Here is an 18,517-nt window from a genome sequence, read left to right as displayed (position 1 = left end):
TGCACAAGAAGAACCCTGTTGGATCAGAGCGCAAGCTCATCGAATCCATCATCCTGTTCCCCGCAGTGCCAATAAGATACGCTTTGAAAGCCCTGCAAGCAAGACATGGAAGCAATAGCCCTCCCTTGCTGTTGTCCCCTAGTGACTGGTATGGGACTCCAACTCCTATGAGCCAAAGCCATAATGGCAGATGGTGAGAAAGGATGGACACTGTAGTCCAACAACATCCAGAGGGCCACAAATACTTGAAAGTGAGTGTGGCCTCCTCAAACCTAAGGACTGTATGAGCTGCTCGGGGAAGTGGAGTGGGGTATTGCTGTTACTAATCTGCCTTCAGCCCTAGGGAATATATAGCATAGGTGATGTTTGAACTGGAGGGCTTCCTGGTCCAAAGATTATTCAATTCGCCCCCAGACTACACTGTCTCTAAATGTGACAGTCTCTGACATGTACTTGCCAAACGTATGTGAATTACAAGTGACTTTTGGTTCGCTGTGTTCACAAATTAATTGGTGCCATGTGCAGTGTGGAGTTATGCAGTGCAAGGTGTGAAAAAGTCCAGAGCCTGTTTCTTTTGTAAACTTGATATTACTTGTTTTGCAATCAGTCTCATTGTTCCTTCTGCACTGAACCAGTGAGTCCGTTTCCGTTGTTTCTGTGATTTGATTTTTTTTTTTTTGAACAGTTATACAAGAGACAGAAAACACAAAGCTTACTGCAGGAGGTGTGGGCATATATTTTACTTAATAACAGTGGAGTCGGTTGCAATTTGACTGTGACTTTGAGCATGGGAGGTGGGAAAGAGATGGTCTAGAAAATAGTTTTTTTGTGTGGGCAGCCTTAATAACAGGGTACCAAAGATCTTTCAAAGGAGACCGAGGACAGAAAGAATGCTGTAAAGCAAAAAGGTTGTTGAAAGTTCAGCAAGGCAAATTAGCTGCTGGCTCCCAAAACATTAGGTTATTATCAGACCTTATAGGTGCACTAAAAAACAAGGTGTGTGTGCACATTTGCCTCTTTTACAAGTTACATGGTCTATGATTATTTTGAAATGGAGTTGCCATCCAATTAAATATATCTTAAGTTGATTAATTGTAAGAGTAGGGCCATTGCTAGGCACCTAAAGGACTTGGGGTGGATGCTGATGACACATATTTGCATAATATTTCCATATGCTAATATAGATGCTTGAATACAGTAGTACCTTGGTTCTCAAACTTAATCCATTCTGAAAGTCCATTCCAAAACCAAAGCGTTCCAAAACCAAGGCATGCTTTCCCATAGAAAGTAATGCAAAATGGAGTAACCCATTCCAGACTTTAAAAAACAACCCCTAAAACAGCAATTTCACATGAATTTTACTATCTAACAAGACTATTGATCCATAAAATAAAGCAATAATCAATGTACTGCACTATAAAATAAATAAGACAGTATTGTAGATGCTAAAAATTATCATCTATACCGTCACAAAAACAGATAAACTGAAAAAGCCTCAAAAACAAAAAAGCAAAATAAATAGCAAAAACAAAAGCGCCAAACTTAATCCATTCCAGATGTTTGTTTGACTTCTGAAATGTTTGAAGACCAAGGCGCAGCTTCTGATTGGTGCAGGCACCCCGAAATCAATAGCCGACAGCCGCATCAGACGTTTGACTTCCAAAAAATGTTCACAAACTGGAACACTTACTTCTGGGTTTTTGGCGTTTGGGAACCAAGGCGCTTGAGAACCAAAGCACTTGAGAACCAAGTTACCACTGTAATCTGAAGGATATTTCTTTTCCAATCTGCACATTAGTTCAGCAGGCATGGATCAGACCAGTTTGCACAGAAATTGCATTCCTTCAGCTCCTACACTTTTTTGTGGCTGTTGAACACCAGTGTCTAAGCCAGTGTTTCCCAACCTTGGGCCTCCAGCTGTTTTTGAATTACAATTCCCATCATCCCTGACCACTGGTCTTGCTAGCTAGGGATGATGGGAGTTGTAGGCCAAAAACATCTGGAGGCCCAAGGTTGGGAAACACTGGTCTAAGCAGTCTGACGCAGTGGCAAAGTGAAAGCTTGCACACAGATGGAGGTCTGAAATGTAACTGAAATGTCAACAGAGTGTTTTCTAGGAGTGATAACTCCTCAGGACTAAGCAGTAATCTGAAAGCAAAGAGGCTTTGTCAAGAGATATTCATGAAAAAGAAATGCGGGGGGGGGGGGCAGGAGAGAGAGATATTCTGGAATGAGGCAACAGTCTAGCAGTTTATCTTAGCTGTGTGAAATTTCCTCTTGCACATGGCCTCAGTAAGGAACAGATGGTACCTTGGAGGCCCAAATCCTTGCACAGCGATACCATACTGTGTAGCTGGCACGATGAAGGTTGTGCATTAGAGGCATGAGGTAGTCTCTTTGGGCTTTGAACTCTCTGAGCCTTGAGGAATCTTTTGGAAGTGTGTCTGGATTCCTGGCTCAGCAGGTAAGACTGGCCGTATATCATAGATTGTGATAAAGAAGCTGTGTTCAGAAGCAGAGCCAGCCCTGAAGAATGATTGGATGCTCTCAGATAAGAGAAGTAGGCCTGATGTACTAGAACAAGCTGCAGCTATATATCACGGTGCATGACCCTTTGAGCAGTTAAAAGTGCAAACCTAAACAGTCAAATTTAACAGTAAAAGAATGTGGCTAGTGAAGCAGAAGTTGCTGCATGCTATTTGCTAAAGTAGAGTGGGCCTGCAACTTATGCTCACTCCTAGCACTTGTGATCGCAACCTTACATGGGTGGGTGAGAGAATAAATAAATGGAAGTGGAATCTACACACATATAAAGACCATTTAGATTTTTTTTTTAAGTGTTTTAAAAAATACATTGAATTTTCCATAAGGCTCACCATCGCTATCTAGTATCACCTTGCAGCTGTATAGCTGAGTCCAGAGAGGGGAAAACACAGCATTCCCTGCTTTCCATTTATTTATGTCAGTAATTGGGCTGGCAGGTGAAGTTCCGCCTGCCTCTCCAGTGTGCAAATGGAGAACTAAGCTTCAATGCTCTGGGTTTTCAAATATCCTGAAAATTATAATGGCAAGGATTTTCTGTGACCTCACAGAACTCCTGCTCCCAGGGTATCCTAGGGGAAGAGTGTAACAATAGAAGTAGTATAAGATTGGAGTACATTTTGCAGTTCTTTGCATTCTTGAATTTCCTTTGCTGTAGTCACTGAGGATCTGTTGCCAGAACACTGTTGCAGAATCTTGGGGGATTGTAATGAGGTGTGGCAGAAAAATCAACCTGCTGCCACTGCCAAGTCCGCAGGAATACAATCCCACCTACGCCTGGCCCATTCATGGCATCTTCTCCATCAGCTGGAAACTGGCCATTAGCCTGAAAACACTCTGAAATTTGCAGAGCCTCCTGAGCACCACTGCATTTGTAACTGAGAGTTAATGTTCTGAACGATGATAAAATATCAGATGGCTCACACAGAGCCATATGGTTAACAACCTGTGTTTCAGAAATATATAAGTCAGCTTCTTACTTGGTTTGTAGAGGGATGGTCATGCATGTATTTATCTACAGTGTGAATAGAGCAAATTGTTTTCCCTTTTTTGGTGGGGGGGGGAGGTGTAATAGGAACAATTTCCCCATTAAACCTTAATCTTTACTTACAGCTGACTAAGCTATTCCAGAAAGCCACCATAACATCGGTGGGTTGGTGAAATAAGGGAAACTGTCATGTGATCATTCACTGCATCTAATCCTCACAAACAACATCCTACCAGTGTTGGGAGCCTATCCCATCTGCGCTACCAAACAGCTGATGTGAGCAACTGCATCCCAGGAGGTAATCAGAATGATTTGCATGCACAGGGAACTGGCTCTTGAAAGTAGCAACATGCCCATGCTCAAGTTATGTGTAACTCATGACTTCTCCCCAGACTTGCCAGGACATTATGGAAAATAGAATGGAGAAAGAGACTAATGTCTCCTCCTCCTCACTGTCTTACAGTTACAACCATTTGGACCTTGCACTCCGGTGGAATTGATGATGAGAACAGGCAAAAGGAAGAATTCTTTCACCCAGTACATGCCCGTAGGATGTGGGGCTCGCCACTAGTTTAGATGACGTTTGTGGAGAATAGACCTAACAATGAATCATGGAATTGTAGTGTTGGAAGGGACCTCAACCCCCTGCAATGTAGGAATCTCAGCTAAAACATCCATGACAGACAGCCATCCAACCAACCAACCAACCAACCAACCAACCAACCAACCTCTGCTTAAAAACCTCTAATAAAGGAGAGTTCATAACTTCCTGAAGGAGACCTTTCTACTGTCTAACAGCTCTTACTGTCGGAAAGTTATTCCTGATGTTAAGTCAGAAGATCTTTCTTGCAACTTGAGGCCATTGGTTTGACACCTTCCCGTGAGCCTTTGGAACCCAATTCCTCCCAGCAGAACAAGGAGGGCACAGGGTGGAAGCTATGGAATGGAGGACGAGTGCCCACCTCTAGACCAAAGGGTTGGTCTTTTAAGACTAGTTATCCACAAAGGGGTGGAGCCTGGGAGAAGTAGTCTGGATGCAGATGCTTTTAAGGGCTCAGGGCAGAGCCATACCTACATTTCAAGCAAGTTCAATGCACATTTAAAGCGCATGACTTTCCCCCAGGATTCTTTGGGGGAAGTCATGTGCAGGGTCTCGATCTGCCCTTAGCTTGCCCTCAACCCTTAAGGGAGTACTCAGAGCTGTCAGTGGTCCTGCAGCCACTGACCTGCCTTGCTCCCTTCCCTGTGGGATCCTGCATTGGGCAGGAAACCTCTGAAAACATATGTTGGACATAAAACTGGAAAGGTCTGCTGCCTTCATTCATAGGTTTTACAGATAAAACAGGAATGCCATTGTTAGCAATGGAAAATATATAGTTCCATGGGCTCTTTTTATGACTTAAACGTACATGGTACTTCTCCTAAAAGATCATCGTCAACGGAGAAAAGAATAGAACTGGCAAGTTTTGTTTATTTTGACATTTGTTCTCAAATGTAAGTGGGGAGGGGAGAACTGACAAGATTAATCTCCGCACAGTAACAGGATCATATCACTGAAAGCAGGGTCAACATGATTATACAGATCCCCGTGTCATTAGTACACAATGGCTTTTAAATGAGCCAGATTGAATTAAGCGTCCTAATGGAAATCACATCCAAAGTAAACAAGAGCAAACCAGAGCCTCTGTTGAGTGACACATCTATCCGTCAGTTGGTATTAGAAGGGCAGGGCGGTGTGGTTAGCCAGCCAGCAACAGAAGCATAAACATAAATTTGGATTTGCTAGATGAGTTGCACAAGTTATCTAAACTGGATATACTGTGAGGTGCAGTTTGACTGCATATGCCATACATGCTGATTAAGCTCATTTTGATTTTCTTTTTCTTTTCTTTTCTTTTCTTTTTAGGAGAAGGATGGGAAAGGGGTAGAGGGAAAAACCCATAAAAGTATAAGGCTATCTTGTTATATATTTAGTATTTCTCTGTATTCAAGGGGGGACAACTTCTGAGAGTACACTGCCTTTTTAAGGGATACACCTAAGATGTTTTAAGTAGAGCTGCACCAAGTGTTTGTGCATTGTTCTTTAAAAAAAAATGTTTTGAAATGTGCACACTGAGTGACAGAGAGAGAGAGAGAGAGAGAGAGAGCAGCTAAGCAAGTTACAGGAACTTGGAAGGCATTTTTCCTCCATCTATGTCCTGAATCCTATTCATAATTACAAATTTGTAAACACACATTCACAGGTCTGTTATATTAGGGTTGTCTGAGGGAGAACTAGGCTGCCTGTGTCTTCAAGAAGAGTGCTGTATGAGCCAGTTTTGTGTTCTGCAAACTACACTAATGTGCTGATGTGGAGGTAGAGGAAGACCCAGTCTCCTGGCTCCTCCTGCTTGTTGCCCCTCGTCTGTTCTGTTCAGTGAGGTCCAGGATTCTTGATCATGCCATCCTCTCTGTGTAGCTGGGAGAATATTTAGAGGGCATTCCCATCTCACATTACTGCATTGTGTAGACTAGACCACCATTCTGAGGGTTCCTAAGGTAAACATCCATAATGATTAAGCCATGTTATGGATCAGTTCATTTGTCCATTTGAAAATGATAAAGGTAGATAATGCACTTTTGGTATCGCAAATGCCTAACACGTTGTGGTAATCCAACCCATGCATTGACAGGGTTTTTCTTTTTACATAAAATAACAAAGTATGATCACCTTTGAGCATTCGCTGTTCCTAGCAATAACAAACATCAGTTATCTAATGGCTTTACATTGTCAACCACCACCATCATCTAATTGTTTACGTCAGTGGACCTTAGAGACAGAATGCATATATAGGGTGGCATCCAGTGCTATTCCTACTCAGAGTAGATCCACTGATGTTAATTGAGATGACTAAAATAGGTTCATTAATTTCAATAGGTCTACTCTATATAGAGCCAGCACTGGAGACAACCCATTGCCCATGACATCTGTGATTTCAATTTATTTAGACACATCTTTTAGGTCTTCGCTTGTAATTTGAATAGCTGACAGAGAAGTAGCTTTTTAACACTCACATTTCCTCCTGTAATGTACTTGATACAGCTTATGTTGTACACCATATAGGCTGTGTGCACAGCCTTTTAATGGAGTGCTCATTTAGTTCCTTTTAAAGCTCTTCATTTTGTAGCCTTCTTTCCCCCTAAGGTTTATATATCCTTGATCAGCATAATACTGGTTCTTTAGTAGCACCGGCTCCCCCAAGCCGTTGGAGGGGAGAGGAAATGAGAATGATTATCTTCTTGGCTTGTGTTTTCATTCGTTCAGGAACATTACAGAGGGGTGAGCAAAATGCTAAAAGCAGTGCTTTCATTGACAAAATGTTGTTGGTGATTCAAAAACCAGACCCATGGAGGACCAGTTCATGGCTCTTGCAGCCTAATCTTGTGCAAAAGTCCCAATATATTCAGTGAGATTCTTCTAAAAGTTGGATTAAAATACAATTTAAAAACAACAACCATGTAAGCATGTATAAGATTGCAGCCTTAGCCACATTGCTTTGGTATTCCATGGTAGTAGAGTTCTGGACCTGAAGACAAGAAGGGTTGTATTTTGGAATGCTCCTACTCAACATGTTTAGTGTATGTAGGAACTAGCTGATGGGGAATACATGTTTAATAGCTTCTTGCCATTGGATAATTTAACTCATGCATGGAGGTATTTGGGTCTTGGTGTGTATGTGTGTGTTTTTATGTATGGAGGTGTTCAGACATATAACCCTTTCACTGCAGTAAAAGTAATACTGTTCAGAATTCTATCTCCTCAGTTTAGAATGTAACCTTGCATACTAATAGTGGACTCATTCACCAGGTGTCAATCCTTATGTGGTCAAAATAACACCATCCACACAGGAAATTTCAACAGGCATGGGAGAATCCCATTCTGTAGAACAGCCTCATAATAATTGATATTTGTCAGCCTCAAGGCTGTTGTTGTTACCCTGCAAGAGTCGTTTATTGGCTTGGGCATTTTAGCTATTGAAATCCTCTCTTTATTCTTTGTTGCCAGTTGTTTGTTCCATCTGAAGGTGAAATTAGCGATAATATTTACTGAGGACAAACTTCTCTGTTTTGTCTCTTGCAGTCTGTTATTTATTGAACAACAACTTCAGCCCAGACCTGTGCAATGAAGATGGATTAACTGCACTGCATCAGGTAAGTGTTTAGGGAAGGTGAAGTGTGACATCAGGCAGGGTCAGATGAAAGAAAATGCTCACGTAGGCTGTCGCCATGCTGTCAATGTAGCATGGGAGGAATGAACTAGAACTGCAGGAAGTCCCCAGTTACTTAGTAAGCCAAAGGAGATAAAAGGTTAATGTAGTTTGTGTTGATCTGTAGAAAAGAATAAACAGGGAACACACCTAGGATTCTGGGTCAGAGAAAAAAAATAGTTGCTCCTCATTTTTGGAAAGACGAAGCCTGGCTGCTTTGGGTTTGCCCCTGATGTAGGTCATACCTTGGAAGTCGAACAGAATCCATTCCGGAAGTCCGTTCGACTTCCAAAATGTTCGAAAACCAAAGCGTGGCTTCTGATTGGGTGCTGGAAGCCCCGTCAGATGTTCGGCTTCCAAAAATAGTTTGCAAACCGGAACAGTCACTTCCGGGTTTGCAGTGTTTGGAAGCCAAAACGTTCGAGAACTAAGCTGTTTGAAAACCAAGATACAACTGTCATTTGTAACATTTTGTTGGGTCCTAATAAAGCTATTACCTGACTGGGATTTCTTTTATTTTCTTTTTTTTAAAATAATATTTATTACTTTTAAAGCTTACAAAAAAGAAAGAAGAGAAAGAAAACAAAAAAGAGAAAAAACAATACAATACAATATATAAACAATACAGAACACAACCTTGACACATTAAACTAAACACAATAAACAAAACAAAACAAAACAAAAACAATTTAAAAACATACATCATACCTTTTCCATACTCTATCTTTCATTCCCTTGTTTCATCGACCTCCTCTCACCTCCCTCTTTGTATTCCACTTCCATTAATTGTTTCAGCAATTCCTTTCCATCTTTCTCTATTTTCTATCATATAAATGTCTTAACATATTTTTAATCTTATTTCCATTAAAACTAGTATACTTATTTAAGCTTAACTCCTTATAACATTTCTACTAAGGCCATAAAATTTCATTCCAACATTTTTCTATCACTCATTAATTTTACAATATTTCTACATATAGACTTTAAATTTTCCAATCTTCTTCCACCATCTCCTCTCCCCGGTCTCGGACTCTGCCAGTCACTTCCGTCAACTCCATACAGTCCATCAACCTGGAGATCTTATGTCCGAGGCTCTTAACTCTTTTCCAAGTCCCTTCTGCAGGTCTTCTTCATATTCTTTGATGCTATAGAGCAGATCTCAGGGAAACTCTGACCTAACAATACTTTTGTTCCTTCTCGACAGGTCAGCCAAATTTCCATAGTTAAAGCTAAAATCCAGAAAGTATTTCAGGACATGTTTCAAGATTCCTCCAAATCCAAAGGCCCCCAGAACTCCAGTCTCCTCCTGACCCAAGTCCATGTACCTGACTGGGATTTCAATAAACTAACTTACGTTTTACTTGTTACCAATTGGAAAGCTGGCTGTATACCATTGGTTGACCACCATTGGCACACACACACACACACACACACACACACACACACCCCTACAAATAATTTCACCTGTTGTTTTATATAGATGGTATCTAACACCGAGTAAATTGGCAAAAATCTATAAATCAAAATCGAATAAATAAAATAAAAAGAGAAAGAAGATACTTTATACCATATGTGGTGGTCTTGTAGTAAGGTTAAAGCTTACTGGGAAATGATATATAATTACTGGGAAATGATATATAATTAATTGAAAAAGATGTTTAAAATAACATTTGCCAAAGGAACCAGAAGCTTTCATTCTTGGAATTATAGGGGTAGAACTACCTAAACAGTACAGAAATTTATTCATGTATGCGACTACAGTGGCAAGAATGTTATTTGCCCAAAAATAGAAAGAAGTCCTGACGAAAGAAGAATGGATACAAAAACTTATGGACTATGCAGAAATGGTGAAACTTACCAGAAAAACAAGAAATCAAGATAACAAACTTTTTTTATATATATAAAAGAATGGAAATGGTTTATTGAATATTTACAAACAAATTGTAAACAGATAAGGACATTGGCAGGGTTACTGTAATAACCTGCAGTTTCATCAGAGTATATAATTAAAGTAGATGAATAAAAGAATAAGTTAAGTTTATTTAGAATATGCAGAAAATCAATTTAAAAATTTAAAATCAATTTTAGGAACCATAGAAAGAGGAGGAAGTCAAGTTTTGAAATGTTAAGATGACTGTAAAACTATTGAAATGTGGAGAGAGAGAGAGAGAGAGAGAGAGAGAGAGAGAGAGAGAGAGAGAGGGAATTGTACCTGTTGTTCACACAAACTCCACTCTGGCTAATAATTTTATGTTGGGTAAAATAGCACGGGGAAATGTTTAAACCTCACTTCCCGAGATCCAGATCCCCACATTCATCCTCACATCTGTTTTAATAAACTAATACAAGGATGTGGATCACAGCTGGTTCAGAAAGCCCCTGGCAATATTGGACTTATAGGCTAACCCAGTAGAAGACAGCTTTATGTGTTTTGAACCAACTGTGTAGGTTAAAGGATGACAGCATAAGTAGAAGAGTCCTCAAACTGGATGTGCTACATGCATGTTTCTGATCTTCAAAACAACCCAAAAGATGATGAGAAAAGGACCATGCAGGATAATTGGCAGATCATTCTAGGGTAGATCATTATAAGGCAGATCATTCAGGTTGATAATGTGTTTGAATGGGCTTTTGATGTGGGGGAAATGAGACTGGACTCACTGTCGTATCCTTATTTCCTCAACTTTCTGAAATCAGATGGCTGCTGGGTTTTCCGGAGACCATCTGGATGCCTATTTTCTAGGCACTGAGGAGGTGGGTAGTAACAACAGAGGGAGGGTTGTTAAGCTGATTCTGGAGGCGGATAACTTCATCCAAATTTCGTTCTTTCTTAGTAGGTTTTGTAAATGCAGCTATTGATGCCCCATGGCTGAAGCCCAGATTCTTCTGCAAATGAGCATTATTTTTCTGGCACTGGGTAGTTGTTTACTTTGACATGCAAACTAGCTCCTGAAACAAGCTAAATATAAAGATATATATTTAAATATATATTTCAGCAAAGCTTCTAAAATCTTAATGGCAGTTGGTATCTGTTCTGGTTTGTTTGTTTAACTGATTTTATGTAAGTGCTGTTGGTTGTTTTAAACTGTTGTTCTATTTCAAAAGTTGTTTTTATATATGTAGTTGCAAACTGTTTTTTAATATATGTAACTGTTTTAGATACATTGTTGTATTGTTAACCACGTTGAGGTGTCTCATAGGAAGTGATTCATAAGTTAAGTTAAATAAATAAATATGATGATGTTTCCTTTTTGTTGTCCCTATGACAAAGGAAAACATTTTTGGTCTGTAAAAGTGACTTTCTAGTCAGGTGGGAAAGCTTCAGACAAGGATCTTTTGCAGAAAGCAAGCTCACTAAAATTATTGACTCCAGTATCATATATTGACCAGGCTCATTGTTCAGTCATCGCATAGCTTAAAAACTGTTTGTTCCTCTAGTCATGAGCAGAAATGAGGACATACAAGGGTTAGTTTATACCATTTTGGTGATAAATGCAAACATTAATAGATAATGTGAACATGTAACAATGTCATATCACTACTGCAGATGGAAGGCAAATTTCTAGACAACTGAACTCCAGATATCCTTTTGTTGTTGGTATTTGACATTTAGAATTTCCTGGGGTGGTGTTTGTTTCATAATGGCACCACACTAAAGGCCCGATTCCAACATTATGTGCAATGGACTTCCTGGAGGGATTGTATTTGCAGGTTGTGCCTCCTGTCAACATAGTGATCAGTTGGGTAGGGAATGAGGCAGTCTTTTAGATATCCTGGTCCTGGTTTGTGAAAATTCACCAGCATTTTAGTGCAAATTCCTCCTAACGTATGGATCGTTGTATGCTGTTTTGCCTAAACTACACATTTTTGCAAATTGATTTCCCCTAAATGTTATTTTCACTAATATATGCATTTGCATTTTTGTGTACATCTCTTGACTGGAGAACTGCACCATTTTGAGAAGTGTGATGGATAGCTGCCCACATAGTGCAAATTAAGTTTGACTTTAAATGTGAATTGAATCAAATTTCTCCCCCCACTCCCATCCCAAAGTATCAGGAACAAGCCAGGCCAAATTCAAGGTGTCACAATTAAGATATAAAGCCCTCAATAGCTTGGAACCAGTTTATTTAAAGGATCATCTCACCCTGGTGCTGCTTTTTCCCTGCCTTAAAACTGCATCATGGGGAAGCAAAATAGCCCTGAATTTTCATCTACAGCTATGAAGTCTAATTTTCTGGAAGGCAGATTCAAGGAGATCAGTGGTTTTGTTTATGTGGTGGCCCCTGGGTGGAAAACACCAGCTTCTATATTCTGCACTGTAAGCTTTATGAAACACCTAGGCATAAGTATTTAGAGAAATCTTTAGCAGTAGTTGCTCCCTCCGGAATATGGATGAGGTTAAATATCTGTTGTCCAGTTCAGACAGGTCTGTAATGTTTAGCACAGCTCAACTTAGACCAAGCCATGTGGCCTTCCTTGAGTGCCAAGATTCTGTTTTTATGTATGTTTTATTTATTGTACAGGTCAAGTTTCTTTCTGTATGGTTCTTATGTATAATTTATGTCCATATGTTTCTGTTTGGCTGAAACCTGTATTTGGTTGCCTTATTAATAAATCTGAATTTGAATTAGCCTACAATGTTTGTTCTGCATTTGCATGAAATCATTCCTTCAGTGTGGCAGCCCCTGTTCTTAGCATTCCCTGCCAGTAAATATTAGACAGGTGCCTCATTGTACAGTTTTCAAGGCCTGCTAAAACCATTTTTGTTTAGGCAATCTTACCGAGACATGTAATTTTACTATGTCTATTTGGTTTTTATATTTTGATAATTTTACTATGTTAGCTGTTTTAAAATCTGTGGGTGGTCCCCCCCCCCTTTTTAATGATTCCCCCTCTTTAATGTAAGCCTGCCTGAGATTATTATGTTGTTTAAGTGGGTTATTGATTTTGTTAAATGAAACAAAACCTCTGCTGTCTTTTAATTCTCAACAGTGCTGCATAGACAACTATGAAGAGGTCGTTAAGCTTCTTCTGAACCATGGTGCCAATGTCAACGCAAAGGACAATGAGCTGTGGACTCCTCTGCATGCGGCAGCAACATGTGGACACATCAACCTGGTGAAGATTCTGATTCAGCAGTAGGTGACCTGTGTTACTTTTCTGTCTTATGCTGGGCCGGACCCATTTTGAATACCTTTGATAAAAGTTGGGGTCCTTGTTGCTTAGTCATGTGTTTCCAGTCCATCCCCTCTGCTGTTAGTCTTAGCTGATCAGCAACACTTATTTGATTTCAAGCAATGTGTCACCTGACATTCTGATGTCAGGTGATTGACAGGCAGGCGGACTTCAAACTGCCAAAGGTGGTCCATGGGGGTGAAGGACATCAGAATCAGACTTGTCTGATCCAGTTCACTAGCCTACTCTTGGCCAGCCAGAAACTACAGCAAGTAGCAGGAACAAGACATGATAGATGAATATTTTGGGCAGCCAGCCACACAGCATCCATTGTTTTTGCGTTCCAGAACAACAGTCCTGGTATTCCCCCATGGGTAAGCAGTCCTATAGTTCTTCATGATTTATTCAGATTAGACTTGGCAGAAGTGAAGGTTTGGATTTATGCCACACTTCATTTCATGTTACCACTTGATATAAGCTAGAGTGCCAGAAAGTGGTTCACAGAACAGTTTATTCAGTCAGGGTGCTACTGATGAGAAGGCCCTGTTCTGCATCTCAACCCTCTGTGCCTCATAGGGCAGAGGGACACAGGACAAAGTCTCTCTTAGTGCCCCAGTACATGGGCAAGTTCATGTGAGAAGAGATGGTCCTTAAGACATCCTGATCTCAAAGAGTTCAGGCTCTTTTTACCTTGAATTGGATCTGGAAACAAATTGGATTTGCCCTTCTGCTTTGCAAATGTATAATGTGTTGATGCTCCATGAAGATTCTAATTAAAAAAAAAAGGAAGAAGGAAAAGTAAACCACAAGAGTCTGATGTCAGCCATCTTGCATGTTTAATGTGCTACTTCATAACTGCCAGTTTCTGAGCCTACCTTATATGGCTGTTATGAATCAAAATTGGGGGTAACCTGAGCTCCCTGGAGGAAGAAAGGGATACAAATATGGTAGGATAAATAAATTCTGCTTTGCCTGTGCCTCAATAATAAGAATGCTGTTGTTTTTGCACCGTGCCAGTTGATTCTCTGTACCAGAAGAAACAACGGACTGAGAGTTTTTCCCCCAGAACACAACACAGCATGTGGTTGTTGCAATCAAAGTAGTATTCAGTAAGAAGTCTATCAGATCAAAGGGTCTGTTTAAATACAGAATCAAAAGGCTTCAGTGCCACAACATGGAACCCAGAGAGACCTGTAGAAGTAGCAGCCGTACAAAGGATGTCAGATCCTGTGCTTTGTTTGCTGATTTAGACGGACTCTATAAAAAGAACCTGCAAGTGTGTTTTACATTGTAATTTCCTCTGTTCTCATGGGGAGGAAAAATGAGCATGAATATCAATGGAAGCGACTGCCTAGTCTCCACTTCAAAGGGATATAAATGTCAAGGCAGATCAAGCTTAATCTGTATTAGGATATTATTTTCACGTTGAGGCCACATGTGGTTCAGAATATATTGGGACACCCCTAGGATTTTGTTACAGGCATGGGAATTGACTTGTTGAAGCAGAATGGTGGGCCTGTCGGTTTTGGTGCCCTGTGCAAAACGGAATGCATGATTGAGAGAAATGTGGGAATGGGACAGTGAAAATGCATGTGAGAAAGACAAGCTCTTACATCTTGGGGTGAGAGGGAGACAAGCTCTCACCGTTTGGGGTGAGGAGGGGGGCTGGTTCTCTTGCAAGAAGGCAAAGATCCGCAAGGTTAGAGGCAGCTGATGTAGTAACTGCATTATAGATTTAGGTAGGGTGGTGATAAAATTCCAGAGAAGCACGGTCTGTGTGACTCCTTAATGACATATGCTATTTGGACTAAGAAGCTAATCTGGAAGTAAGAGCTTTATACAGTCTGGTGTATCCCTACTGGCCTGGATTTATGCTGTGTGATCAACTGATTGTATTCAGGCTAGAACTATGGACTAGAGGGTGTTCTTGATCTACAGCAGCAGTGCAGAGTGGCCCTCACAATGGTGTTGCGACTCCCAACTCCTATCAGCCTCAGCTAACATGGCCAATGGTCAGGGTGTTATAATCCAACAACAACTGGAAGGTCACAGGCTCCCCTCCCTTTAACTACAGAGCCTAATCCATTTGGTTTTCTGAGAGACAAGAGGTTAGAGTACTGTGACCAAACAGTGACAGCTGGAGGCTCCGATTCAGATTCTCTCAGGGTGTCTTGCTGTATTAAGTGGGAAGGAACTGTTGTTTTCTTTGGGAGTTTATAATTGAAGGTATTTTCATTCCATCTTAGAATCCAATGAATTCACTGAAAGTCTTTCTTAGCAGTTGCCTTTCCTTATCACCTAGGGGGCAATCCTGGCGGCAGATGGAAAAAGTAGTCATGGGGATACAGTTCCCCATGACTAAAGTAAGGTCTCAACTCCCACCTGCTTTGCTTCATTTGGCTCTGGGGGAAAAACACCTCTGAAACCCACCACAGTCCTATATGTCTCCAATAATGCACTGTTAAGTTTTGGGCACCATGTCTGAGTCGTCGTTGTCAATTTATTTATACCCCACCTTTTCCCCTGACAGGGAATCAAGACAGCTTACAAATAAAAAGAACAGCTAAAATCTTAAAGAAAAACCAATAATTAAAAAACAATTAAAATTGATAGTTAAGCCTATAAAGCAAACAGATAATTGCAATAAAAACAGCAGAGCACCATCCCTTTCATTAAAAGCAGTCAGTTCTCAAAAGCTTGATGGAACACGATTTGCTGTCACGTGCTGTGCATTACCCTTGAGATCCTTGAATCCAAGTGTGCTGATATCTCTCATGCCTGGCTTTCTCCTTGCAGTGGAGCAGACCTGCTAGCGGTGAATGCAGATGGGAACATGCCATATGACCTGTGTGAAGATGAACCAACTCTAGACGTCATTGAGACCTGCATGGCATACCAGGGTAAGGCCCGGTTATGAGAAACTGGAGCTTCAGGTGTGGGCTTGTGTTGCTATTTGACATCTTCCTGTGGAGGTTGAATGTCCAGTGCAGGTGACTCAAGCATCCCATCCTAGCATGGCTCATAGCAAGAATGATGAGAGCTGTAGTCCAGCTACATCTGCAGAGCTACAGGTTCCCTCATCCCTGTAAAGGAACAGCCATGCTGCTATTAGAAAATGTATTAGGGGTGGATGTGTGTTGCATCACATGAGCAGCAGAAGCATGCAGCCTTCTAAGGCCAATATAAAACCCAAACCTTCATGGCATGGTGACACTGTGGAGGGTTGGGGAGGGGTATGTATTATTTGTGAGCACCCAGGCCATGTTCTCATGAGTCAAACTATTGATAGCCACCAATTTAGAGGAATTTAAAAGAGGATTAGACAAAGGCTAGGAATAATGGAAGCTGTAGTCTACCTGTTACCCTATCCCTGATCTAGCACATTAAGTTATCTTTTCGCATCCATGAAAATATTTAGGTTTAAAGTAGCTCTGTTCAGCTGCACAACTGCTGCACCAAACTTTAATTTCTTTCGGCAGTTTTGTGCCCAGTCCTGGGCAAAAGAAAACCACTTTCTGGAAGTAAACAAGGCAGTAGTCTCTCCCCATGCAGAGCTATGTGTGTGCCCTGATGTTCCCCACATGTACACCAGAGCTGCTGAAGTCAATGACTGCAGTCTAGCAGATTTATTTATGTATATCCATCCCCGTAACCATTTTGATTACTATTTGTTGATTTTTTTCTATGTGTGTAGTCTAAGGGGCTAGCTACATGTTATGTGCAAATAAAGGCATTATTAATTCTGATGCTGCTGGGGTTTTTTAAAAAAATAAAAACAAAAACTGCTCTGTTTGAAACACAAAAGCAGCAGGGAGGTATGCTTAAACCCAGCCAGATGGGTGGGGTATAAATAATAAATTATTATTATTTTATTATTATAAACCTTTTGTCATCCAGATGTTTCTTTGCTCCAAATGCCTCCCTCTCTCATCTGGCTTTCCCCCTGAAATTTTTTTAAAAAAGGTGTTCATAAGTTGAAGTATGCCTCCTGGAACAGATTTATTTTAAAAGCCACTCTCCTATACACATTTGCCTGTAACATGTATGTTAGCCTTTAAGCTAACCAAACTATTTTTCCGTTAAGTCAAATAGAACCTCATGCTGTTCCTACTCCTCTCCTTTTGCTCACTGTAGGAATCACACAGGAGAAAATCAATGAGACGCGAGCTGCGCCAGAACAGGCAATGGTTGATGATATTACAGAGATGATAGCAACAGGGCAAGATCTGAACAGGACCGATGCACAAGGTGCTACGCTGGTGAGCCATATTCTCACTGAATTATTATAAGAAGCTGGCTGCCTGCCTGCCTTTGGATGTAATTGGACTTGTAAATCTTCGACATTTCCTTTATTGCTTTTTTGCTGTGGATCTTCTTGAAATGACGGATGTCAATTACTTTTTAAGAGGGATGAAAGGAATTTCGGTTCCAGTGGTATATTATTTTTATATTAGCCCAATCAAATCTTTATCATTACGGTTGATGGCCAGCATTAAGAAACCAGGATAAGAGGGTTATGTTGCTCTTATTTTAGTTATTCCATTTGTGTTTGGCCTTTTCTCCAAGGAAATCAAGGTTCTCAATAGCTCTCCCCCCCCCCCGTTTTTTTCTCACAACAACCATGTGAGGTAGGTAAGCCTGGGTGTGTGTTAAAATACAAGACATGAGAGCTCCATGATCTGATGTCCCGAAGCTTCTATTTTTAGCTTTTAAAATTACTGCAAGGGTTTCCGTTTTGATTGGCCCTGCGGCAATAGAGGAAGAGTTGTATTTTCCACAGCGGGGCAAATAGCAGCTTTGCAGGAGGGGATTTAGATCAGGGGAATTTTGCAAGGAGGGAACGGTTAACTCCTCCTCCCTCCCAAATCTGTATCTCTTCTAAGCTGCTTTATTATTTTAAAAAAAACCTTCTGTACTTTGGTCCTAGTATGAGCAGGCATTGACAACACACCCTTGCCCCCCCCCCCCGGAATACTCCCCACACTCTGGGCTGACCCACAGTCAGACATCTGGGCTCCTGCTTAACTATTTATTCCTCCCCCCACCCGCCACCTTTTTACAGCCTTCCTCTAAGCAGCTCAGCTTGGTGTGCAATGAGGAGTTTATCTCACGACAGGATCACTAAACCTCTCTGAGGGTTCACCTGAGAAGTGGTGACTAAATATACAGCACTTGTATGTGCATTCCGCCGTAGGAATTGCTCCAAGGACATCCTTCTGGCTGAAAAAAAGCATCATTTCATCACTGGCACAAAATGGGAGATTCTGATCGCTAACTACACCTGGTTTTGTTACTGTAGTTAGGGGTCAGGGATTAACACATCGCATGAACTCTTCCAGATAGGAACAGTTTGAGTGTGTGTTGGGTGTGTGTGGATCTCATCCCTTTTTGCTGTGGTCTTGGGTAACAAAACAGGTGGCTACATAGTGTTCAGTGTGAGTTACTTCTGCAAGTGAGCTTTAAATTGATTCTCACACTCATCAGTGCTTAGGAAAATGAAACCACGTTCATTTTTAATCTGGAATAAATACCGTGATGTTCAAGAGTAGGTTTGTATGTTAAG

General features: G+C 40.8%; 1 protein-coding gene across 6 annotated transcripts in view; it reads left to right on the top strand.

The window, feature by feature from the left end:
- Positions 1-18,517, top strand: part of PPP1R16B (protein phosphatase 1 regulatory subunit 16B) — a 109,930-nt gene that overhangs the window by 83,558 nt on the left and 7,855 nt on the right. For 4 of the 6 annotated variants that reach the window (XM_079979376.1, XM_079979377.1, XM_079979380.1 and 1 more), the window contains 4 exons: positions 7,650-7,720; positions 12,772-12,917; positions 15,751-15,854; positions 17,089-17,213. In XM_079979376.1, the coding sequence (XP_079835502.1) occupies positions 7,650-7,720; positions 12,772-12,917; positions 15,751-15,854; positions 17,089-17,213 (446 nt within the window). Of the gene's footprint in view, positions 1-25; positions 252-7,649; positions 7,721-10,068; positions 10,531-12,771; positions 12,918-15,750; positions 15,855-17,088; positions 17,214-18,517 lie in introns of those variants that run through there. The other 2 variants (XM_079979379.1, XM_079979381.1) reach the window with 2 other exon arrangements.

Source organism: Podarcis cretensis (assembly GCF_951804945.1).
Source record: "Podarcis cretensis genome assembly, chromosome: 6".
Lineage (NCBI taxonomy): Eukaryota > Metazoa > Chordata > Lepidosauria > Squamata > Lacertidae > Podarcis > Podarcis cretensis.
Note: the sequence above shows the minus strand (reverse complement) of the source record. Positions and strands in the feature narration are given on the sequence as shown.